Source organism: Peromyscus maniculatus, chromosome X (assembly GCF_049852395.1).
Source record: "Peromyscus maniculatus bairdii isolate BWxNUB_F1_BW_parent chromosome X, HU_Pman_BW_mat_3.1, whole genome shotgun sequence".
NCBI classification, from domain to species: domain Eukaryota; kingdom Metazoa; phylum Chordata; class Mammalia; order Rodentia; family Cricetidae; genus Peromyscus; species Peromyscus maniculatus.
This window is the reverse complement of record NC_134875.1, coordinates 100,287,689-100,315,544: the sequence shown is the minus strand read 5'-3', so window position 1 is coordinate 100,315,544 and position 27,856 is coordinate 100,287,689. Positions and strand designations below refer to the sequence as shown.

General features: G+C 33.0%; 1 protein-coding gene across 11 annotated transcripts in view; it reads left to right on the top strand.

The window, feature by feature from the left end:
- Positions 1 to 27,856, top strand: part of Dmd (dystrophin) — a 2,251,111-nt gene that overhangs the window by 954,572 nt on the left and 1,268,683 nt on the right. For all 11 annotated transcript variants that reach the window (XM_076562037.1, XM_076562042.1, XM_076562041.1 and 8 more), the window contains one exon: positions 19,312 to 19,473. In XM_076562037.1, the coding sequence (XP_076418152.1) occupies positions 19,312 to 19,473 (162 nt within the window). The remainder of the gene's footprint in view (positions 1 to 19,311; positions 19,474 to 27,856) is intronic.

The window sequence follows — 27,856 nt, the reverse complement described above, 5'->3', positions numbered from 1 at the left end:
AGTCTACATTTTATAGATGTATGACAGACACAGTGTTCTCCAATAAAATGAAAAATAATTTTAGTTTAGTTCAGCATTAAATTTTATAGCAGTGACTGAATTCTTCTGACATGCATTAAAATACATGAAAAGTAATACATAGAGATATATGAATAGTATGGTTTTTAACAGGGAACTGATACATGTCAAAAATGGATACCATGCTCAGTCCTATAACTAAGATTTAATATACTGTCATAGTTAAAGTTCCTATTGCGGTTATGAAAAATCATGACCAAGTCAGGTTGTGGAAGAAAGGGTTTATTTCAGTTTATACTCAAACTAGGCCACACCTTTTAACTATGCCCAGTTCCTGGTGACCAAGCATTTAAATCTATGAGCCTGTGGAGGCCATTCTTATTCAAACAACCATACTATATATAATTAAGGTTTATTTGTATATGAGGATTCACATACATGGCATGATTTTCCTAACCAAAGAAAAACAAAATAACATAGGCTCCTACCATTCCATTAAGGCAAGTATAGGAAAGCAAATAAACACCATGACCAAAAATAAAACCTGGGTGTTGCATAAGTCAATTACTAACTAATTCATTGGATATGTGGTCCTGAGTAATATGTTTTCCAAATCCTCACATGTGATAATTGATATTCCAAAAATTTTCTGTGATAAAATATTCCATTAAAAGTAGTAGGTATGGAACCAAGAACATAACATAGATTCAATAAATGATAAGGCTTTTTTTAAAAAGCACATACCTTCTAACAAATAGTTTTATACAAATAGATGTGTACCCTATTCCATTGTGGCAAGCATAGGAAAGCAAATAAATAAATATATTACAATTTTGAAAGGAATGAAACATGTATACTATAACTAATTCAATGTGTCTGTAGCAGGATTGAGAGTGTACTTCTTATAAGTAATCAAGCATTTTGGATGTGTTCAAGAAACTGGTTCCTCTGTATAACAGTTCTAGCTTCCTAGAACTTGCTCTGTAGACCAGGCTGGCCTCAAACTCATAGAGAGCTACCTGTCTCTGCCTCCAAAGTGCTAGGATAAAGGGTGTGTGCCACCATGCCTGGCTGTTCCTAAGTCTTAACATTAGGTGTTTTCCATTTTTACCTCAGTAATCAAACAGATCATTATAAAATCACTAAATATACATGCAAAATAAAAAATAAACACCAGTCTTGATTTTGTTTATTATATACATATTAAGCCAATAATAATAACCTTGTAGTTATTTGACATTTGACAATGCAAATAAGTATATCTGGTGCTTTGTTGAAAATTGTATTTTGTCTGAGATAATACCTTTAAAATCTGTTGTACTGGTATTTAATAATCTGTTGTAAATTAAAATGTATTTTTTATAATTTTCAAACCATGGATACTGTGTTTGCATGACTGCCACTACTTGCTCCCCCCTCAAATTTTTCCTCTGTTCATCTATCTCAAATCTATGGTAGCTGCACAAAGTATATATATATAACCTACTGAATCCATTTAACATTTTATAGACATTTGTCCTGGGCTAACAGCTTGCACTGGACATTCTGTGCAGGAGGTCATTCACAGAAGAGATTAATTCTCCCCCTTTCAGCAGCCATTGAGCAGCTATAACTTTTTATCTAAAGTGGTACCATGCTAAATTTTCCCTGTCAATTTTTGCATGTTATATGGTGTTCAACTATACTGGTCAGGCAACTATATTGTTGAGATTTTGTGGATACATTTTCCCTGTCTTAACTAAGTGACACCATCTAGCTACAAGAATCCTGGTCTTCTGGTTCTTAAAATCTTTCCATCCCCTTTCATGATTTTCACTGATGTTTACATATATAGATTGCGTTGCTGATATATTATTTGGGGTTCAGCATTCCCCAGATATTTATTCTTTTGTCTTCTGACCAAATGATAGTTAGAAACCAAGATTCTAGCATATGAATTAGACACTTGATTAGAAATTATGAATTATTTTAGCAATGGAGAAATGACCAAAAATGTCAATTGTATTATTCCTTTGGATATTTTCACTGGCTAATTATCTAGTCAGGATTTGTTATTTGATGGACCAGAGAAAGAAAATAATTATAGTCAAGAATTGTGACTTTGTTTTTAATTCATTATTGTCTTAGAGACAGAGAAGCATATTTTCCATTATAAACAAAATATTCTTTCATCCAAAGATGAGCCTTACCCATTTTCTTCTCAATTAAATACTTGTGTCAGAGGTTTGAAGGGGTTTTTATTGCCTACCTAATGTTTCCTGTAGCTGCAATTATGCAGAGATAAGGTAACATTCAATTGCCTGTAAAAATCAATCGTACAGCCAGGGATTTTATTGCCTATGAATATTCAAAAGAGATGTGCTTGATCCCATCCCTAATTTCAGAATGTGAGGTTGTATTTAAATAGAACTAAATTATTTCAATCATTTTAAAGGCATCATTCACTCTTCATATACTATATTTTCTGGTAATAGAAACAATTTAAATGATGATTAACAAACCAGAAAACAGCTTCAAAAGTCATACCAAATCACATAAATTTAAGAAAATTATATTAGCTTTATTATCTACTTAAGTGACAAATTTTCTAAGATGTTTTAGTATGCAACAAAATGAATACTGATAATAGTAGTATTAATGTATTGGTTATCAAGGCTTCAGTACCGCTCTAAACAAGTTATACCTTATTCTCTTTCTATTCTCAAATTGCTTTATAGTATGGAACTTTTATATATCCATTCTATACAAATGACAACAATATCAAAAGCAATAAACTGGCAAAAGATTTGTGAGTATTTAGATTCAAATGTCTTTGTACATAGAATCTAGGTACATGAGCATTTCACTACTTTATCACAAGTCTCTGTGATCCTTGGTTTATATTAAGGATAAGAGCAACCTATTACAAAGAGACTACTATAGGCCATGTATGCCTTCAAATAGTCTATAAAGACATTCAACACTCTGCAGAAAAGGGACATCTAGAAAATATGCATTTATAGTGATCATATAGACTATTTTTAACATTAGTTCCTAGTCAACATGATACATCATGTATTTCATATTTATATTGAGTACTGTATTGTCAGTATTCTAGAGAAAATTTGTAAATACAGGGAAGGTAATGTGTATGTTGTATTTCAGCCATTTCATTTTATATAAGGGATTTGAGCATCTGCATATTATGATATTCATGTAAGACCTGTTGTAGATACAGTGGGAAGACTCTGTTGGCAATGAATAGTTTTCCCATATTTTTTGTACTTTGAGACATACTTACATCTCACTCTGGGTTCAAACTCAACATTGTCCAGCATCATACTCTCCAGGGCTAGGGTTACTGTGTTAGTGTAGGGACATTCACCACTCCTTTCTTATTTTTCAACTTTTAAAGAAAACTTAGATCATGAGTTTAAAAATATTAATACTAAATTAAATTCTGTGGGATAAAAAGAGATTAGAAACAGGAGGAAGAATGTTGAATATATTCAGTATACATGATATATTTACATTGAAATAGCTATGAAATTTATCTCCCTGTAAAATAAATATATGATGATAGAATTTATTAGAAATTATTCTTTAAAAGCATATATTTTTATACTGGTATATATTATAACTGTATATTTAGAAACCCAAAGCCTTTATAGTTTCTCATGAAATTAGTTTTTTTTTTTAATCTTTGGTAAATATTTTTCTCTTTTACATATTTTTTCATATCTGCCTATAAGTTTGTGCATTTAATTTCCATGGAAGTGTGTGAGTATACACACTACAACATGAAAGCAAAGATCAGAGGCCATCTTTGTTGCTTCTCTCATTCTACCTTTAGGTAGGTTCTGAGGATCAAGCTCCTGTCAGAGGCTTTTATGGCAACTGCCTTTAACCACTCACTGAGCCATCCCACAATCCCTGTCTAGAAACACTTTTACCTGAAACAAAATAAGAGGTAGAGTGAAAAAGAAGAAACATCATAATTGGATAATTCTGCTTTAGTATTAACTGTTACAATAGAGAGCTGCAGAGACCCTTTAATTGTTTCAGATAATTATGACAAATTGTTTATTCACTGTTACATCTTGCTTAGGATAAATAGACCAGAATGGCAAATATTGATTTAAGGCACACTGAAAAGAATTGGCTTTGTGTCAATCAATTGCAGGGTTTAATTTTGTTACAAAGCTTTTTTGTCTAAAAAATAAAATGTGCTTTGTGGTTTTATTTTTTAATGTTAAGCTATAATAATAGTAATTATTAATGCTTGCTATTCAGTGACTGACAATTTTATGTTGGTCCTTTTGATGTTTCTTATACAAAATGTCAAACTTAATTCCAAATTAGGATTCTGAAATAAATTTTATAATTTTAAAATGCAGAAAGGATGTTAACTTACGTTGCCAGGAAGAAGCAGGCTACATCTCTTAAAATGCCTTGAGACTATGACACAGATTAGCAGATGTACTTTGAAGCATCCTCACTAGAAGAGATGTAGAAGTAAATATTTCAGGGCAGATGAGGAGATTCATAACATAGGTAATCCACCTATGATCACTGAACCTTGTAATGCCCTGATAAATCTAGGATTTTTTTTTAATGAATCAAGACAACTGATAGTAAGTAAATCTAAGTATCTGACTCAAGCTATAAGGGGAGCTAAACAGTCATCTTGTATAAAACTGGGGTCTTGTGAAGCAAAGGAACTGAGTCATTACTTCTTTGCTAGGGAGACTCATCACAAGAAGGATGCGTATGTGTTGGTGTCTACCTGGGGCAGAGATATTTCATTTATTATCACAGGATAACTCCTCTAGTTTCTGTATCTCCAGGGACATAATATCCAAAGTCTTCATTGGGCCAGCTATGTCATGTAACTTTATTTCCTTATACACAATGCGTATGATGAGGATGGCTGCCCTCCTGACCCCTGGGGCTTGATTATACTGTTCTCCTGTAATTATTATGTCTGTTTTTCTCCATTCCACAGACCTAGAATACAATATCACATCTTACTTTTCTAAAAATTTAAATTACTATTCTCAAAATCATCACTCGACCATTACTGATACACTAAACATTATTTTCTATGGCAGTAAAAATACTTTTATGTTGATGTGGACAATATAACTATGCATGCTAGATTAAATATTATAAAATTATATACTCAGCACAATTATCCTAATTTGTCTTTGCATAGTGATACAATGAATGTGTTAAATATGCTTCTGGGGAAGGAACTCACTAATAGCATTTCCCCAAAGAACACAAATATGAAACAGAAATGTTGTATCATTTGTACATTGGAGCTTTTGAGCTATAGAATTCTCTATGTTCCCTAGCATATTTCCTCACAAGAAAGTGCATCATTTGAACTGTAATTTCCAGAGGGGAGAGAAAGAGAGAAATGTTATAGATTCTATAATACCAATTTGTAACTAGAGTTTTCCTGCCTTGCCCACAGTCAGGACAAATCTTTGTCACCCCCCAGTCCCACAGATGCTCAGACCCAAACAAGTAAACACAGAGACTTATATTGCTTACAAACTGTATGGCCGTGGCAGGCTTCTTGCTAACTGTCCTTATAGCTTAAATTAATCCATTTCCATAAATCTTTACCTTGCCACGTAGCTTGTGGCTTACCAGCATCTTCTCATGCTGCTTGTCATGGCAGCGGCTGGCAGTGACTCCTTCTGCTTTCCTGTTCTCTCTTTTCTCCTCTCTGTTAGTCCCACCTATACTTCCTGCCTAGCCACTGGCCAATCAGTGTTTTATTTATTGACCAATCAGAGCAATTTGACATACAGACCATCCTACAGCACAAATGTCTGAATTTCAGTAAAGATTTGAAATATTACAGTTTTAGTCTCTTTGAAAGTCATTCATTTCTGACCATTATTACTTATCCATACCACCTACTCCTCCATGAATAAATTCACACAACAATGGAAAATACATTTCTTGATATTATTATATCTCTTGGTATTAAAAAATCATTAAGAAAAATAAAATGTTAAACTATGTAAGTAAAATTATGTAAACATAAAGCATGTTTTAGTATATAAGGGTGTATGTATGAAGACAAAAGATTTATGTGAATTATAAGAAAGTTGTTCAAAGTATGCAAAGGATGAGACTTCAATATATATGCATATATATATATTAAAATTTCTTAGGACAATGTTAAAAAATAAAAAAAAAAATGGGTGGGGTCCTCGCAATCTGCCTGGAAGATTCAACCTGGTGGTGTGAGTCTGGTCATGCCTGCTGTTTTTCGGAATCCTCCACCTGCGCGTCGGTTCCTCTCCCCATGTCTGCCACTCCAAAAAATGAATAAATCAAAGTAATTGCAGACTACTAGCTCTAATCAGCAGCATATGTAAATATGTTATAAGGAAACATATCTTCCCCACAGACTTAGTTTGTTTAAATTTGACATCAAAGTAAGCATGTACAGAGGAACCAAAGCTGCCACGAAGTCGGCATGAATAAAAAAGGAATAAAGTATATAAATATCAGAATTAATATATATTATTCAGCTTAAATTTTAAGTTATGTTAAAATTTAAGGATAGCATATAGTATATTGTCTCATAAACTAGAAGATGAAATTATTATATGTTCCACTTTTGTTTTCTGTATTAATTAGATAATTTTAATTTCAATCTATGCATAATTTAGAACTCTGTATTAATGTGTCTTTATGTAAAGAAAATATTAATAATATTGGCTTCTGGCTGTAAATTGTTATCATAAGAAATGATACTTTATCTAGTACTAGATGATGAAAAAGGAAATGCTGATTCTTCCTCTATTTTGCTGCTAAAGATAATATGCTTTTAAGTAAAAAAAATGTTATAACAGTACAGGTTGATCTATATATTAAAATAGTAATATATTACAGTTACAGACTTTTAAAGCTAATGAATACTGTGAATTTTATTTGAATAGTACCATCTCTTGAACTATTGCATGTTATATAAAATGGTATAGTGCTAGAAAATGGAATATTGTAATATTAGCAAGTTTTAATGTTTAACTCCCTTCTTGGAACTTGCAAAACACTTTCCATAATTTTCTCTGTTTTTTTTAAATTTTTCCATATTCCAGGAAGTACTTAGAACAGTGATAGATACTAATGGCTCACCTCTCATTTAAACATTCACTTACTAATTTGAGCCGCCTTCTTCAAAAGTGCTGGAGAGAAAAGTGAGAGGTAACAATGACCTAGAAGTAAAAATAAGCCATATTGAAGGCATTGAATTCAAGAGAGAAGGGCTGGTAATTTAAAAAAAAAAGTAAGAGGGTAGAGGAGACTGGTTCATTTGGCAGGCAATGGTAACTTCAGAAAGTTTTCAGTTAAAGGAAGATCCAATAGTAAGACATATTTAACATGTAAAATCAAGTTATTGTAATATAAAAGACAGACAAAAATGAAAAGATTAACTTTGGAAGGGAAAAGATAAAATTTGGACTAGACAAAGTTAATTTGATAAGGAAAGCAGTGAAAGTAAAAAACTGATTTATGGTGAAATTCATCTCTGAGAAATTTGTATAAGGTTCATGAAGCTATTGCTTGAGGAGGGGATGAGTAGTGGAACAGACAAATGGTATCACTGTGTCTTTAAAACAGGATCTCCTTCATTATAAAGATCCGTTAAAAAGGCAAAATGCTTGCCAACACTTCACAGCAAAAGAGGGCCTACTCAAATCATGCTTTCCCTCCTTCAGTAAAATTGAATATAGTGAGAACATCTCACAGTTTTCTCTAAATACTTCCTTGAATCAGAACCATGCACACATGTGTATCTAAGCAATTGAAAGAAAAGATAATCTTGGTTGTGTTATATTTAATTATTGTCTTCCAGAACTGTTTGATTTACACAGAGAAACCCTGTCTCAGAAAAAAAAAAAAGTGTTTGATTATAGTCCAAACTAACCAAGACCTCAGTCTTTAGAATCCTGTCTGACAATTATAGCAATATTCAGAAGTTCTTCATTTGATATTCTGCTTCAATGTCACCATGTCCTGGTGGCTCTGGTGTGAATTCTATGTATTATTTTCCCTCTAAATTATCCAGTTACTTTAGCTTCTTATTTTAGCCTGTTAGCTATTGGTCATTTTCCCTAAATTATGGTAATCAGATCTGCTGCATACTTTAAGGACTTAGTACAAACAGCAAAAGTAGAGTCCTTGTTCAAAATGTTCTAATTTCTTGACAGAAACAGCAGAACCTTAGACTAAGTATGGGTTCTCCTATAATATGTTACTACGTGACTGCCTGGGTTACATACAAACGATGACACAGCCAAGTATTGTTATTGTGTTTTTATTGCTTTTATACTTTCAATTCTTTTCAAAAATATCCAGAAGAACTTAGCCCCATTTCTGTACAATATTGTTGGTTAATTATTTCACTGGAGATAATCAACCAACAAAAATTATCTGATATCTTCCAGGTGAGATTTTTTTTCCCACTTAGTCTTAGTCTGTTAATAATAATAGAAACATCATTTGGGATTACATTTTCCTCCATATTTTTAATATACTTCTTTATTTTCTTATGAAAATAAAGCATAGTAAATACCATGAATCTTGACTTTCCTAAGTTGGATACTCTCTGATAAAACTATTATCATTGTATAAATATTGTACTCCAAGCAGACTCTCAGGATAAACATCTGGGTTCAAGCTGACTTAGTCTTTAGAAATATAGTGGACACTATACTTGTTGCTCTAATCATTTTAATTAGTAACTACACTTTGAGGGGGAAAACCATTTATATTAATATTATATTAGTTATACCAATATTAATATGCATAACCCAACCTTTAAATGTAGGAAAAGTAGACTTAAAGTTGTGCTCCTAGGGTTTTTTCCAATGTCACTCAAGCTAGAGTCACTTAGAAAGAGGGAACCTCAATAGAGAAAATGCCTCAAGCAGATAGGTCTGTAAGGAAGTCTTTGGAGACATTTTCCTGACTAGTGTTTAGTTTGGGAGGGCACAGACCACTGGGAGTGGTGCCTACATTAAGCAAGTGGTTCTGGAGTGCATAAGAAAGAAAACTGAATATATGCCTTTTTTTTCACAACTTAGCAGTTGGTATTGGATAACCATTTGTTGTACTCTTCACTGGGGAGGACTATTTCTCATGCTCTCAGCATGTCCTAGTTGCCCATAGATCTATATAGGGTTGTGGCCTTGTGAGCTCTCCCCATTCAATGTTAGCATGTCTATTTTTGTTGTCCTAGTTCAGGTCATGTTTAGGCAGTCATGTTGTTGAGACATTATTTGTAGCTCTTGAAATTTCTAGGAGACAGTCATAACAAACTCACTTTTTCTTCTGGCTCTTACAGTCTGCACTCCCTCTTCCACAATGATCCCTGCACCTTAGGTGCAGTATTTCTATTGGCGATTTATCACTTGAGACCATGTTCCAGAATTTTGCATTGTAATTGATTACGGTTTTCTGTAATGGTCTCCAAATGCTAAAAAGGTAATTTTCCTTGAAAAGTAATACCCATGATTATCCATGGGAAAAAGGATGTAAACTTATTATGTATTTAAGGATTATGCTGGTTTAGTTGAAAGGAAGCGATAGGTTCAGCTCTACAATCCATAACTTCACTAGCCCTAGAGAGCAGGTTAGGTTTCCAAAACCAGGCATGATTACCCTTTAATTCCATGTTTCTTGAGTTCCACTAGAGAGCTGTTGGTTACTACCAAGGTATTCAGGCCACTTTTGCACCCAAAGGTTGTCATACTGGTTGTTGTTGTGGTTCATAGGTATCATAGGTGAACAGGACTGTTGATGATTCCTTCATTTGGAAGTTTGCATGGCACCTTTTGATACCACAAACCTAGTTCTCTGGGAATAAAGTATCAGGTTATTTGCAGATCAGGATTGTTGGGTCATATGTCTGAAGTGTGTGTGTGTGTGTGTGTGTGTGTGTGTGTGTGTGTGTGTGTTTGTGTGTGTGTGTATTTATAAACTGACTTACTTTTATTAAAGATACTTAAAAATTATTCCTTTTAGATTTGAGTTGCTTTATACTTTTTCATAATCTCTACTATTATTTTTATCCCTTCTTTACTTCCTCCCTAACAAAGACACCCTCTTTTTTCCCATTTCACCTTTTGTCTCACTTACACATTATTATTCCCTGTTTATTCCCCCCCCCTGCACCCATAAACACTTTTAACTTGTCTGTTTTCTGTGATTACTTCAGGTTTTTATAATCACATCAATTATTCAGAGCTGGGGAATGAGATGATAAAGAACATGTAACTTTTGTCATATTAGGGCTGGTTCATTTCACTCAATATGATCTTTTCTGTTTCCATTCATTTACCTGCAAACACCATGGTTTCAGTTTTCTATACCTCAGGATAATATTCTATACTATATATGTAATACATTTCCATTGTTCATTGACAGCTGAAGGATATTTAGGTTGTTTCCATTACCTAACTATTGTAAATAGAGCAGCAATGAATATGAGTGTACAAGTAACAATGGAGTATACATACATCACACAGACTGAGCAGGTTGTATTTATGTACACATACTCACACACACAAACACACACACACATGATTGTAATGGTAATTAATAAAAAAGAGGCCATGAATTTGAAAAAAAAAGAGCAAGGATGTGTATATGAGAGGCTTTGAAGGGAGAAAGGGGCAACAAGAAATGGTGGAATTATAATCTCAAAGTATTGGAAGAAATATTGATGAAGATTATGATGATGTAAAATAGATTTTTTTCCTCACATAATATATCCCGATTGCAGTTTCCCTTTCCTCTACTCTTCTCAGTTCTTCCTCACCTCTCCTCCCACCCAGATCCACTTTCTTACTCATTATACAACAGGCTTCAAAAAGATAATAATAAAATATAACAAAATAAAAGATAATAATATAAAACAAAAAAATCACATCAGAGTTGAACAAGAAAAAAAAAACAGAAGTAAAAGAGTCTAAGAGAAAGCACAAGAATCAGAGACTCACTCATCTGCACGCTCAGGAATTCCATAAAAACACTAAACTGGAAGCCTAATATGTACACAGAGGACCCGGTGCAGACCTATGAAGGTCCTGTGAATGGTAACTAAGTTGCTGTCAGTTCATATGAGCTTTACTCATATGCTGACTTAGAGATTCTTTTTTTCTTGGTGCCCTCCATCCCCTTTGGCTTTATTATTTTTCTACCTTCTCTTCTGTAGGGTTACCTGAGACGTGAGGGGAGAGATTTGATTTGATAGAGATATCCCTTGTAGGACTGAGTTTTCCAAGGTCTCTCAATCTGCGTAATATCTGACAGTGGGTCTCTGTATTTGCTCCCATCTGCTGCAAGAGGAAGCTTCTCTGATGATATCTGAGCAAGGAACTGATTAGTCAACTACAAAAACAACTAAATCAGTTGTTTAATTTGATAAATTACTTTTAACCTTTTATGTGTGTGCCATTTCAGAATCATTTTTAGAGTTTTCATCTTTATTGAAATAAAACTTGCCCATTGCTTTTATTACCTCCAGATTTAGAATTAGTAGTTAATTCATGTAACAAAAATACCATTCTCAAGTTAGATATTCATCTTTTAATATCTTAATTACTTATGGCTGCTTTAGAATCATCTTCTCTCTCAACTACTTTGTAAATTCCTAATGTGTGGCAATCAAACCTTTTATTTAATATTGAAGCACAACTACACTAAAATAATATTTTTCTTTTTCTTCATTCTTCAAGAATTTAATACTTGTATGCTATACATTTTTATCATATTAACTTCAAAATTACTCTTTAACTATGCTCATACCATTTCTCCCAAACATCTGCCTCTCAACTTCACATCTTTTTCTAGCTCACTGAGACCAATTAGTGCTGTTCTTATGTAGGTGGGCATACTGTCATCAATGGCAGTACAGGTAACCAAACAGGAGACACTAACCGAAGAAAAAATTCACTTTTCCTACCACAGCAAATTTCAACTTCCAAAGCCCTTCAGCTAAGGGTGGGGTGTATCTGAAAGTTTTTCTGTGCCCATCCAGCTCCCACAACCTTGCGGTCCTGCAGCCACTCAGACCCAAATGAACACACGGAGGCTTATATTAATTATTAACTGTATGGCCTATTGGCTCAGGTTTCTTGTTAGATAGATCTTACATCTTAAATTAACACATTTCTATAAATTTATACCTTGCCACATCGCCTGTGACTTACTGATATCTTTACATCTTGCTTCTCATGGCAGAAGATGGCAGCATCTCTTCTGTTGTGTCTTTCTCCTTCCCCCTCTCTAGTTAGAATGCCCCACCTAACTCGATTCTGCCTCACCATTGGCCAGACAGCTTTATTTATCAATCAATCAGAGCAACATATTTTCACAACACACAAAAAGACATTCCCCCATAAGTGGGACTTTGTTAGCTCCTCCACATCTATGCTGGGATTTTTGCTGATTGGATTTGTTTAGTCCTTTGTAGGCAATCATAATCTTCATGACTTCATAAGAGTAATGGTTTTGTTAAGGTCAGAAGACACTGTTTTGCCACATTCCTCCCTAATATCCAGGTCTTATAATCTTTCTACCCTCTCTCCTTAAATGTTCTCTGTGCTTTGTGGGAGGGATGTGCTGTAGTTTAGGACTGAGCACTACTTTTTAAAGAGGAAAGTGGATAAGGGGTATATGGAGTAACATTTTTCACAGTATTTTCTACTGTTTCAGAGAAATACATGTATGGAATAAAGAATAAGGAGCCCCCAACTGGATCAGGTCCTCTGGATAAGTGAGACAGTTGATTAGCTTGAACTGTTTGGGAGGACCCAGGCAGTTGGACCAGGACCTATCCTTAGTGCATGAGCTGGCTGTTTGAAACCTGTGGCCTATGCAGGGATGCTTGGCTCAGCCTGGGAGGAGGGTACTGGACCAGCCTGGACTGAATCTACCAGGTTGAGCTGAATCCCCAGAGGAGTCCTTGCCCTGGAGTTGGGAATGAGGGGTGGGCTGGCGGGAGGGCGAGGGAGTGGGAAGAGGGAAGACATTGGAATCTGTGGCTGATATGTAAAATTAAATCAAATTATAAAATAAAAAAAGAATATAATGGACAGTAAAAAAAACTATTGCTTAAGGTCATTAGTTTTTGTCATTAAGATTCAGATGTGCTAATAAATTACCATCAAAAGTATTGAAAATTTCAAAAAACTGTTTCATTTCTTCTTTCTTACAATTTTTCTTATAACTGTTTGATCCATATTGAGAAATTCCAAATTTGTAGCACTCTGCCTTATGCTATTTTTATTCTAATTCCAATAGTTGCATTTTCTTCCCCAACAGTCTCTTTCCTTTCTCCTCCTCCTCCTCCTTCTCCTTCTCCCTCTTCTCCTCCTCTTCCTCCTGCCTTCTTCCTTCTTTCTTCCTTTTTCCTTTTTTTTGGTATGTGAATGAATATGTGAGTGTGTGTGAGTAAGTGTGTGTGTATGTGTGTCACAGTGCACATGTGGAGGTCAGATGACAAACTTGCATATTAATGTTCCCATGCATTTTCTTTAATATTTGGTCTCTCATCATGTTCACTACTATGAAAGACAGTGAGTTTAGACAATTCTTTTTCCACCTCCCTTCTTCTACTATGGAAGCGTTAGTATAACTACCCTCTGGAGCTATGGAGTCTAACTTTTAGATGTGTTTGGGAATCCAAATTTAGGTGCTTGGGCTGAAAGCCTTTAGACAGTAAACAATATTTGCAGAATAGTATTTATTTCTTTTTTAAGATGTATTTTCTTTTAACTTTCATGGTTTGTAAGTCTCAATTCTAGATGATCATGTAATTCCATACAGACAGACGGGCATAGGACCCTTAATATATATGTATTCTTCTTACAACTTTCATTTTCTAGCTTAGGAAGATTCACAAATATAATTGGAAAATATTTCTACAGATTTTGAGGATTATTTAGATTTCTCTTAACACTAATACCTTCACTCATAGGAGACTAAGACAGTCTATTATTAATGTGCCCCTTGTTTATGATTCATTTCCACTGAGGACAATTAACATTTTTCTTACCAGCTCAATACAGCAAGATGATCTCTGATTTCTACCAATATAGCTCATTTCCAATTTCTGAACAATGGCCTCTGCATCATTGCCTGCTTCTAGGATTCCTCAGGGTTTGAATTCCTGCTTTGACTTCCTTTGGTGATAGACTACAATGTGGAAGCATGTGCCAAATAAACACTTCTCCAGCTTGCTTTAGTCATAGTGTTTCATCAATAGAAACACAACCTAAGACAGTTTGGAAACTCCTTATTTTAAAATACAGTAGGACACATTAATTCCAGAACAATAACAACAGAAATGCAAAGTTAATCATGTTGTAATTTTTAAAGTTATGAACATTGGTAAGCTATAATTCCTGATTAAATCATTGTATTCTTCCCCTACTTTTCTCTCAATTGCCATTTAGTTCTCTTTGGAAAATTCTAGCTGAATTGTGCCTGAAAAACAGATATTAAATATTTTAGACACAGCCGGGAGGTGGTCTCACATGCCTTTAATCCCAGCACTCGGAAGGCAGAGGCAGGCGGATCTCTGTGAGTTCTAGGCCAGCCTGGTCTCCAAAGCGAGTTCCAGGAAAGGTGCAAAGCTACACAGAGGAACTCTGTCTCGAAAAAACAAACAACCAAAGAAGATATTTTAGACATGCCTACATATTTAGAAGCTGCATATCTAATTTTACGGGTCTTTCTTACTTCCTAAACACATACTGTGGAAACTGAGATATTTATTTGTAATGCAGACCAAAGAGGGTTGAATGTACAGTAAAGTCCAAGATGAATTTCAGTTGTCAGCTTATACAAAGATGTCTTCTTACCAATTATTATCCACTATATATCGCAAGAAAAATTTTTTAAGAGAATATTCCTAGCAGTCCTATTGTTTTCATCATTTTACAGAACCTAAAATTTCTGTGTTGTTCATTGTGAATAGCAAACAATAGAAAATATGTTGCATTTGGAATAACTATAGTCCATCATATATTATTATTTTCATGGATTATTGAATTTGATATGTACTTTATGAGAAAAAAAATATCCAAATACCTCAACGTGATTTTACCTCAAATTGTTATTGACCTAATATTTGTTACTGGCATCCTGAGCTAGAGCCATCCTATTTATCTTTGGTCTCTACAGTAAGAAAGACTTCTTGCTTTGTTCTGCTTAAAATTTCAATCTCACATTCATTTTAATGCTCTTTCCTATTTTTAGCTCAAGATTTGTCTGAAAAGGAAGAGTAATGAATTTCCAATCTACATCTCTATTGCTGTCCTTTAAGCTATTGGGTTCACAATACTCTTAATTACTCTAGAAAAAAAAAGGAATGTAAGAAAATGGACAAGTCTAATCATACTCTTTGTCATGTTTGTATATTTTGAATATGGAGACACAAAATTTAGCTTTCATTGGGGTATAAATGTGGAATCTATATAAATCCTTCTGGTTTTGCTTTTCTTTGCTGGAAATTGAACCTGTGGCCTTTAAGTGCTAGGCAAATACTCTTACTCTGGCCCTCCCTACAGCGTGTGTGTGTGTGTGTGTGTGTGTGTGTGTGTGTGTGTGTGTGAATAATGAATATAATTTGAACACACTGCAACAAAAGAATGAAGGGCAGAACTGAATAGGGAATTTATATTATTTACCACAGGCAAATTAGAGTTGATTTTTTTTGGTATGGTTGAAAATGTCATATTCCCTAATCATACACGATCTGCTCATGCTTCAGTTACATTATTCCTACATAGACAGGGACAATATATATAATTTAATACTTAAGAATATGATATACATAATAAATGTGTTTTCTTAACTATAAATCTGTACTATATGACAAATATAGATTATAATTTTCCCATAATATACTACTGTAGTGATGAAAATGTTCATATTTCAAATTTGTTTTCAGTGATGAGCTGATCTATCCTCTACTAAGGTATAAATATTGCATAAAAATACACCATTTCTTTAAATGTAACATTTTATAAAATAATATTGTAAAATAATATAAGGAAGTATTCTTTTCCTTAATTTTCTCTGCTTTGGAATATAGTCATATCTCAAATTTGTTTTCATTCCAATTCTTAGTGATTTTACAATGTATTTGTTCTTCCAGAGCTTCTTATATAAAAAATATATTTTCTTTCAGAATTCTATACAAAATCATTTTGATTATATTCACACCCCACTCCTCTCTCTAACTTCTCTAATATCCACCTTACCTCCCTACTCACCGCCAACTTTCTACCTATTTTTTTTCCTGCCCATTTAGTGAGAAGGAATGTCTTAAGTGTTTTTCATACTGTTACACAAAAGGGAACTACATGAGAATCTGAGCAAAAGTCAGTTCACAGTTATCTTTCTAGCAAAAACAAATCATTAAATTTTATTTTTGAAAGCATTTGTTTTATATTGAAAAGCACATTAAAACAACAGTAAGTTAAAAAACTATTTTCTTTTGCACTTTCTATCATTTGCACAAACTTGCAGTAATGTGTCTTCATTCTTACAGCCATTCCTAGGATTTTGTTTTCACATTCATAGATTCCTTGTTGCGAGTCTTAATGTTTTTCTAACTACCCTAATAGTTGCTATTTCTGTTAATCTCTATAATTCTTGTTATTTCTGAGTAGATTAACCAAAGTTATGAAATTACATTTTAAAACAACAGCTGGGCATTGTTTTCAGATCAAAACAAATATCTAAGTATGATTTAGGAGTTTCTACTAATTCCACTTATTGTAATAGCAGGTCAAATGTTTCATAGAGTCCTGAAAAGTCACAGTCTGGCATCCTCTTGGGGTTAGCCTAATAAGATGTTTAGAAATAGAAACCAGCTTATGCAATGACTAGTTCAAAGCTTGGATTGACATCAAGCCTTTTACTGCCTGAGATAATCAAACAATCCATGTTATCACGCTCTTATTAGCTGCCTGTTAGACTAGGCGAAGAAACCACCCATCTCAAATCTTTTGTCATCTTGTAGGTCATACTATGTCATACTGCACATTTAATCTCAAGAATGGAAAAATAAAGTTAGATTTAGAAGCATAAATTTGAGGCCAGGATGTGATTTAAAATTCTGATACAATATATCCTCTTCAATTACATTAAAATTCTACAAATGTGTACTGAGGAGTATGCTGGTTTTGCCTTCAGTCAGAGAAAGGGCCACATTTAAACAGTGTCTAATCAGACAATTACTATATACTATGATTGGAAGGCTTCTGCAGCCACCTGTCACAATGCTGATAATATATCATTAGTTAGAGACCCACTTGTCTGGAGGAACTCTGTGTATACTATAGACAGTTTCTACTACAATACAGAAGGTTCTGATTATAACTATGAGCACTGTTATTTGAATCATTATGGAAAGAAACTGGTTGATGTTTTGACTGATATACAGGGAACTGTTTTTATTAGAGTACAGGGCAAGGTCTCAGTAATAAATCTTGGAATGTTTTAATAGAAATAGATTAATGGCTGTTTTATATAATGATCCATACAATTCTTATACTTTTAAAACAAACATATTAAGGAAGAGTTATTCTGCAAATAGCAGCAGTTACTTTTTAGATTCTATTTTCATTAGAATTCCATTCTTTGGCTGATTGAACTTTTCTGTTTCCTTTATTAAATAAATAAACTTTTATATCATTCATTTAGTCATGTGCAAAGGTGCTAGTGTTGCTCTGGGAACTGATGTGCAGCAAAGAACAATGTGGACAGAACCCCTACCTCATTTGCATTAAGAATCCAAAATAAATGTGCACACTTAATGAGAAACAACAATGTTGTATATTAATGCAAATTTTAAAATAATAGAGACTATGAGATTATAAAGGATAATAGGTTTAGATTTGATAGATTATATTAAATATTAATTTAAATAGACAATGTTAAATAGATTAATTTAAATATTTCACAGCCCATACAAATACCAAAATGTCACACGATAGATATATGATGTTTTGTTATTAGAAAGGGAGGAGGCAAGAAATGGTAATGGTGTTTGAATATGATCATAGGATATGATTTATTTTCATCAGAATGCAAATTTGAAACTCACCCTTTCTATAATGAAGTATGAATAAGAAAAAGTGAATGAACAAATAATGATATTTTCAAAAATTCAGTGAGAACATTGGAGTGGTATACAACAGATCCTAGAATGCACTAAGTATAGGAAGAGTATTCATGCAGGCTTCCAGGTCCTTTTTCCTTTTCCAGATATCTTTGTATGAATTTGTACTTGAGTAATAGTATGTTCTACAGTGGTTTTATCCAAGAATAATGACATCTCTAATGGATGTATATGTTTATTCAAATATGTATAACATAAATGCCTGGAACATGGTGAAATCTAAGTGCAATCTTTGGAAAGGAGTGTTACCAGTACTACATTATCCCAATCAGGCCTATGCTTTTATGTGTATGAATGACTTAAAAAATTTATAATTAAGGTTTTTGCCTTACTCATTACCTTTAGAAGGATTCTTTTAAAGGTCACTAAATCCTTCAAGGTAGACCTTGAAGTCTGTTCAGCATGCTATTAATATTTGAAAAGTGTCAAATTGGCCTAATCACATTTAATTACAGCTTTATTACGTTTACTTATTAGCTGTCCTACTTCAACAGTAACACAAATTCAATTGTACAGTTACCATAATTCAAATTGGAAAGGAAATTAGGGAGGGGAAGCACCCATGCAAGGCAGGGTAAAAACTGTATTCAAAATGAATCCTTAAACAGATGGTTATCTAAATTTCTCTTTTCAAAAAGGAGCCGATTCTGAACAGATTGTGTATGTGTCTCGCCGGTGCAAGTGGATTATCTGTCTTGAATTGGATTGTGATGACGGTGACCCTATTCTAAGTAAACCAAATCTCTTGAACTATATAATAAGATCAGAGGGAACATTCAGCCTGAGAACAGCAGATTGCAACAACTGAGATGATTTCCAGCTTCTTCCTTTGATGTGCATGATTCTGTGACTTTTTTTTCTGCAGACACCTCTGATCCTGTGTACTAAGTTGTTGTTTTTTTTCTTTTCCTTTTCTTTTTATTTATATAAGCAGGGCTGAATGAGTGCCAGAAAGCTACGCAATCTGTCTTACAAAAAGGTGATTGTGGAAGAGTCTAGTTTCTTCGCTGACTGTATGACAAGAATTGCAGAATATCTCCTAAGAGGAAACATTTAAATAATTCACTCTTATTTATTCTTTTATTTAGGCTGTGAGAAAACAAAAGTTGCTTGAACAGAGTATCCAGTCTGCACAGGAGATTGAAAAATCCTTACACTTAATTCAGGAGTCCCTTGAATTAATTGACAAGCAGTTGGCAGCTTATATTGCTGACAAGGTGGATGCAGCTCAAATGCCACAGGAAGCCCAGGCAAGTATAACAAACTGGGAATGAGCATTGTTTTTATTTTTTTTTTATTTTTAGTGTTTCTACCCCCAAGGGGATGCTGTTGATATTCATATGTAAACATTATTTAATTAATTGTGAAGTGGTTTCCTTTCATTTACTCATTTGACTATTTGGAAGTAAGAGCTTGAAGAAGTTCAGGTTATAATGCTGAGATATATTTTCCAAAGTATACAGTGCACCAATTTCAATGAAATGCAAGATATCTGATATCTATTGTTCCCAAGTGTTTCAGAACTATACTCAAACTTGAGGGGAATCATAGCAATTTACATGGCAAAAAATAATTTATTCTTCTCTTAAACATTCAATCCCAACCATTTGTCACAAATTCATATTTTGTATAATGGGAATTAAAATTCTAAATTATGTTTCTGATTTTATATTAATATACTACAAGTAGCTAACAACATGGCAGAAATAAATACTCACCCTGTTACTATTAATCACACTGGATATAATTTTGTAGACACTCACATACTCCCATGCTTTCAACCCAAATCATGAATTGTTTCTAAATACATTTTTCTGGAAAATGAGATTTAAAGTAGAAGTGAATCCTATTTAAGTTGGAATTAAATAAGTAAATTCCATCTCCTAACATATTTTAATATGGTAAATATTTTAATTAGCAAATTTCTGTTTTTAAATAACATGTAAATGTATGTACAGTCACATGTGTATCATGATTTAACATTTTTAAACCTGACAGTAAATAGCTACTTTTCAAGTCATATATGTATATTATTAACTTAATAACCAAGTATAATTAATATCTCTGTGAAATGATGCATGAGGTATTAGAAAGAGGTAGATAATTTCCATAGTTCCTCTTCCAACTTATTTATAGAGATTCTGGGAGCATTTCACTTTAAAAAGCAGATAGCTGTGTAAAATATAGGATTTGTATATAGTGGCTACAAATGCTATTACACTGCATTGAATCACAATATGTTACCCAGGTTATCAATACACATACTAGCATTTAGTAGTTTACCACACTGTCCACACTTAACAAATGAAGTCCCTGAGCACTGGGAGCAGATGATAAGAACTTTTTTTATATTACAGCAAATTTCAGAGAAATGGGTTCCTTATTGAAAATATACTATTGCAATAGACAAATAACAAATTTAATCTGGAGGAGAATTCTGGTGATAAAATCAGGCTTGGGACAAGAACAATAAATACGATAATGGAAGTAGTGATAATAGCAAATTTATTTTGATATTGGATCACTCCAGTATAAGCACTAAGAAAACTACCTTATGCAGATTTAGTCAAGTACTGTAGTATTAATTATTTGTGTGACTATCTAAAAATCAGCCATTTTTAACAGTGATGAGAAACTGATGATGAATTAAGAACTACATAAATATAAAGTAAATGCAAAGTTGTAGTTCTACTTTAAAAAAATAAGTGGTGGTATGCCTTTGGAGGGATATCTGAATGCAGAATGATTGAGGGTTTCTGAATAGAAAGGAAATAATTTTAATGGTATGATTTTGAAATTTAAAAAATACATCCTTTAAAATCTATAAAGACTCAGTTTAGAGACTTTTAGAGTGAAATCATAAGTTGCACATTCAAGACAGTCTCTTAATGACTTAGGTAAAAATGAGAGTTTTAGAAAAAAATCTTACTTGTTTTGAAAGAATGTGGTATATGAACATAGTAAAGTGTTCTATAAACATGCATATAATATGTTTCTTTGGCTTCTAAAGTGTAAAATCTCAGCCCTGAAAACAGACATACAAATATAATGTTATACAGATTGAAAAATATATTTAGAAATATATATTTATGTATAGTTATATCTTATATGTACATATATTTGTGTGTTAAATGTTAATATATTAGATACAGTAGTTTAATATCACTTTCAAGTAACATCTCAGTTAAATTAATATACACTAAATGAACTTTAAGAATGACTCTAGAGTCAAAACAAGTTCAAATCAAATCTCCATGTGTTTCTGATCCACTTTATTTTATTTGCCCTCCTTTGTCTTCTCCCAGTCCTTCCCCCAACGCACCTCCCCCTACCCCCCTCAACCCATCCAGTCCTCCTCCTTTTCTGTTCAGAAAAGAGCAGGCCTCCCATGGCTATCAACAAAGTATGGCATATCAAGTTGCAGTGAGACTAAGCACCTTCCCTTTTATTAAGGCTGGGCAAGACGACCCAGTATGAGGAGTAGAGTCCCAAATGCCAGCAAAAGAGTCAGAGACAGCCCCTGTTCCCGTGTTAGGAGTCCTACAGGAAGACTAAGCTATATGCAGGGAGTCTAGGTCAGTCCCATACAGCCTCCCTGGTTGTTCCTTCAGTCTCTGTGAGTCCATGAGCCAAGATTAGTTGATTCTGTGGATTTTCTTCTGATGTCCTTCATCCTCCTAGCTCCCATAATCCTTACTCCCTCTCTTCAGCAGAATTCCTTGAGCTTGGGATAATGTTTGCCTGTTTCCAGGGTGAAGCCTCTCATGACAGTTGGGTTAGGTAGCAATCTATGAGTGTAGCAGAATGTAGTTAGGCATCATTACATTGACATTTTTTTCTCTAACTGTATTTAGTTCTATCCTAGGTCTTTGGTCTATTCTGTCTCTGCATTCTGATGCTCCAGGCAGTGTCAGGAGGTGGGCTCACTCTTGTGGCATATATCTCAGGCCAGACCAGTCATTGGTTGGCCACACCTACAATCTCTGTGCTACCCTTACTCCAGCACATCCCATAGGCATATATATATATATATATATATATATATATATATATATATATATATATATATATATAATATATAATGTGTGTGTGTGTGTGTGTGTAACATTGGAGAATACAAAACACCTGATAACTGTTGAACATTATTTCATCCCAACATTTTCTTTGCCAATGACTATAAATAAATTGTTTTCTGTAACAAAGTTATGAAGTACTAGATTTACTTGAAGGGTTTCATTTCCTAAAGTTCCAGCCCAGCCTGTTGAAGACAGAGTTGAAGAGTGCAATGTTTCAGACACAGGAGCCATTTAGAATGCCAGAAAAACTACATTTTCTGAAATTTGTGTTTGTGGTGGGAATGGATTTGAATGATTTATATTGGCAGAACAAGACGGAAATATGATTTCTTAAATGTAGTTCATAGTTTGATAGCAATTTAAAAATGAGTAGGCTTTGTGTTCCCTGTCAGAAATTGCATTCTTGCTACAATTCATCAATAAGAAACAGAAAAATAAAACAACTAGTGCATGGGTAGTATTTCTGTGGTTGCTATTCATTTCCATAAGTGCTTATATTTTCTGAGAGATGCTGATCCTGGAGATTTGTGAGCGTCTGTCTCCACCGTGTGGTATACTACTAGTTTTGCTACTAAATAGGATTTCTAAATACATTCTAACTTTTCTCCAATTTAAATTGAGATCCTCAAGTATAAAACCATTGTAACTGTATGGTAATAAATGTCATGTGATAAACTTCTGACATTTCTGTCTTATTGCACATATATATATATATATATATATATATACAGATGAAGATAGTTACTTTTTCCATATTTACATTCAGAAAGTGGCCCATGTAATCATTACTTCCACTTATCAATTATCTAGCATGATTAGAAAACAGTAACTTTTGCATCTACCCTTTAGAAAATGTATATTCTCTAGTATTTAGTGATATGCATTTACAGAACCAAAACTTAATCATTTTTATTATAAAACTACATGCTTAAAAGAGCAAGGCTGTATTATGTATTTTATTTCAAATACTAAGATTAAATAAGCCACAATTTTAAATATTTCCACTGCCTAGTGCCATATAAATATATACATATATATATATACATATATATTTACATCAAATAAATTAAAACATACAACCTCATTTAAATATAGAAATGTATCTTCTAGGTAGTAAAACCCTAGACTTATGGACCATAAAAAGTATTATGATTTAAAATGCAAAACCCCTTAAATATTTCTTTAAAGCAATTATACAAATAAATTCATCCAACTAAGCCAGGCAGTGGTGGTGCATGCCTTTAATCCCAGAACTGGGGAGGCAGAGGCAGAAAGATCTCTCTTGAGTTCTAGGACAGCCTGGTCTACATAGTGAGTTACAGAACAGCCAGCGCTGTTACAAAGAAAAATCTTGTCTCAAAAAAATCACCCAATTGTATTAAATGGCAAAAATCACAGAACACAAATGTAATAATTCATTTCTTAACTTTCCATACCAATGTATGGAAGCACTGGAATTTATATTTATAAATCAGACCAGGTAATAAAGAGAATCCAAATACACAAACTGCACCCCAGAACTATTAAGATGGGGTACACTCAGTCAGCAGAAAGTTTAGAAACTCTTTCAGTTACTCTGCTATAACTGAGGTGGAGAAGAAAATTGTTTCAGTTTTGATATTTTTGTTTTTTTGTATTTCACTTCTCTCCAATCTTATGAAGATTTTATGAATGGCTGTCTACTGGGTTCAGTTGAAGAAAGTCAAAGGGATCATTCACTTATTGCTGTTCATTCTCCTATTTTGATTGTTCCATCACTCTTACAGTAAATAAGTGAAAAACATAAAAATAGAGGAGAACCACTACACATAGTTTACACATGTAGAATGTACATTGTGAATGCACATTTGAAAATGAATATATATATTTATTATTATTACTATTTCTAATTCCATATATGTGAATATGCCAACAAATGAGAAGAATCATTAAATCAATTCACAGGACACAGGTAACTAAATTTGAATAATTATATGATTATAATGCTTTATGTTATGAACATATGTTAAGATCCTGCATTCTCTCAAATAATTTTAGATTTTGAAATTATAAATGTATGAACAGCCTATCAGGGGCAAGTATTAACTTGCTGATGCCATTTTGTACTGATAATGTACAATTTATAATTGGAAACAGGAACCATTTTCTGAGATTATAGCCAGTTTCAGGATGTTTTAAATCAATAATTATAATATATTTCCATTCTCATACAATGTATCTCTTATGTAACAAATTTATGGGTATAAATAGCAAGAGCAAAAAAGGACTATTTTAGAAAGAAATAAATTTTAAAGAAAAAACACCTCAAATCACAAAATAATAAAATGTTTCATTCACCAATATAGGATTTTTTAGTGTTCCAAGGTTCATAATAGATCTGATTTATTTTCCCTGTTTCTTTTCATTTTTCATTTGTTATTGACAGTGTGGTTTAAATTTATAATCATTAAATGGAAGAACAAATACACAAACAAACAACCAAAAACTTCTAGTTTTAAACCATAAGAAACTTTCCCTTTAAGCTGCATATCAAAAGAATGCATAATTGAGGTCTTGCCTGTGTTTGTTGATGATGATAAGCCTTAAACTTACATTGAATCTACTTGTTCGCATTTAAGTTTAAACATTTTAAATTATCAAAGTAAATGAGTAAAAAATAAAGTCATAACTATAGGTTTTGTTCTATCAGATTGGGTTTATGATTTCCTTTGGCAATTAAACAGACATAAGATGAAAATAGTCACTTTTTGATTGTAAATGACTTAGAACATTTTATTTTGACAGGCTAAAGGGTCATCTTTTCAGAATACATATGAAAATTAAACAAATTAATGGTGGGAATATAACTCAGTTGATTAAGTATTTGAGAATCCTGGGTTTAAGTGTACTGCAAAATACAGTAACACACATGCACAAACACACACACACACACACACACACACACACACACACACACACACACACACACGATGGGGTGGCAGGGAGAGAAGCAGGGACTAAGACAAAAGAAATACAGAGAAGACAAAAGAAATACAGAGATTTGTACTTTTCTCACCCCCAAACTAGATACAAGGGTAACAATACTCAGTCTACCTGAGTGTTAATACATACGATTGATTACTTGTCAATTTAAAATGACTGTTATTACAATTTAATGTTTTGACTTGTATTTATCTACAGAAGATACAAAAGATTAAATCAGATTATCTGTCATTTACTGTAGTTAGACTGCATACACAATCATGTCTTCTCAAAAAGTATGATAATGAGGTATGCAGCTTCTATTATAAGCTTTAAAAGGTTTTAACACTTCAATTATTGTATCTTAATGTGAATAAAACTTTCAATATCAAATAATGCTTGCAGTGAAGGCCACAATAGTATTCTGAGTGTTTTGAGGCAGGTTAGAATTCATCTGTATTGAAATATGTCTTTTATGGAGGATTTTTTCCCAAAAATAGCTCCCACAGTCATTATTAATTTAAAATAGGTACCAAGACAATAGTGAGCACATAACAATTTCTTTTTCTTCTCATTTTTTGTGATTTAATTGCCTGAATCTTCAGCTACTTTGAATTTGCCTCTGTTATGTCATTATCTACCTCTATTCCCTTCTGTAATGTTCAAGATATGAGGGCAATCTGGTAGATAATTTATAAGCATTTGGAAAAGTCACTGAAATGCACAAGAATTTAGTTAATAATTCCGTCCAAGAAAAATGTGATAGTAGTTGTAACCTATTAAAAAGCAGACAAACTTGCCATGTTGACAGTCAGAAAACAACAAGAAAAAGGTAAACATCAGAGAAATAAGGGCAGAGAGCAACCAGTTGGGGAGGTTTTCAGTAGCAGAGTGAAGGGAATGAAAGAGAATGGGATAAAAACAATTAAAATTAGTTTTACAGGTGTACAAAACTGTCAAACAATACAAAAGGAAAGGACATCTCTAAATAGCAAGATTACTAGCATGATTGAGATCCATTTTTTAAACAATGGAGCAAAATAATATATTTAAGAGAATTTTAACAGGTTATTTTCATTTCTGAGGCTAAGTATGAAAATGAAATGTGACTACAAATGGAGAGAAGAAATCTAAATCTATAGGGAATAATGCTTTCTCAATTGTCGGGACAATTTGTGAGTATTGTTTTCACAAAACCAAAATAAAGTCTTCTTTTTCTGTTCATTGAATTTTTGCAAAATATATTATGAAATTTTATATTTTTTTTAATTCATGACTGTAAATAAATCTTTATATATTCCCTCATGGTTGAAAAGTAAAAATCATTCAGGATCCTTTGGAACATTTTCTTTCTTTAATTGTGCATTCTTAAGGATACAATTTTAAAATTACTGTCTACTTCATAAAACTATAAATTCAACAGTGTTATACTTCTAAATTAATAATTAGTTGCCTCTGCTTGATAGCTTTTAATTCATTTCTTTTTTAAATATCTTGAGATATTTTGCTTGTTAACAGTAATAAATTCTTAAATCATTATTTGATATTTCTTTGATTCATTTCATGCTTCAGGTAGCGACAGTTTATATTTGCCATTTTATGTCAATTTGGTACATGAGAATTATCTGATGAGGTAAAGTATTATAAAAAGATGTGCTTAGAGCACTTTCTTATACTATATTGGAAATATCACTTATGTTTGACTGAATTATTTTGTTTTATAATTTCACCTATTACCATCTTTAATGAAAAATTGGTATTTTCAATTCAGTTGTTTTATTTAATATGTAAATAAATATTTTTATTTATGAGTATGGTTATTGTATTTTTAAACACCTTTTTATTTTAGAACTTCATGCTTGCAGACTAAATATCTCCTGCCCTTTCCTCTGTCCCCTCCAACGTGTTCCATATACCCTTTCCTAAATTCTCAATCTCTCCTTTAATTATTATTGTTACATTTACACACACAAACAGACACATACACATATACACACACAATATGAACACATACTGAGCTCCTATGTTCATGTGTCTGTGGATAACCACTTGTGATCAGACAACCTGTGTGAGAGCACGTCCCTGCAGGAAATTATTACTTTTCAGCAGCTACTGACCACCTATATCTCTTCATCTATTGGTGGCACCATGTGGAATTTTCCTTGTCCACCTTGGTGTGTTAGCTGGTATTATTATTATTATTATTATTATTATTATTATTATTATTATTATTATGCATGTCCTGTTCAGGCAACTGATTGTTGAGAGTTCATGAATATACTTTTCCTTTGTCATGTTTTTAGTAATAATAGATGACCACATGGCCCCTGACTTTTAAATTCTTTCTACCCTCTCTTCTGTGATTTTCCTTTAGTCATAGGCATAGGGTTTGCTTGTAGATTATGTTAGGTTTAGGCACCCCATAGACACTTACTTGCATTTTGACCAGTTATGGATCTCTGTGATAGTCTTCATCTGTTACAAAACAAAGCTTATGTGATAGCTACACATATCTGTGGGTATAAGGTCAAGCATTTCAAATATAGTTAGAACTTATGTTGGTTTAGCAAAATGGCAATAATTATGTTTACCTCTT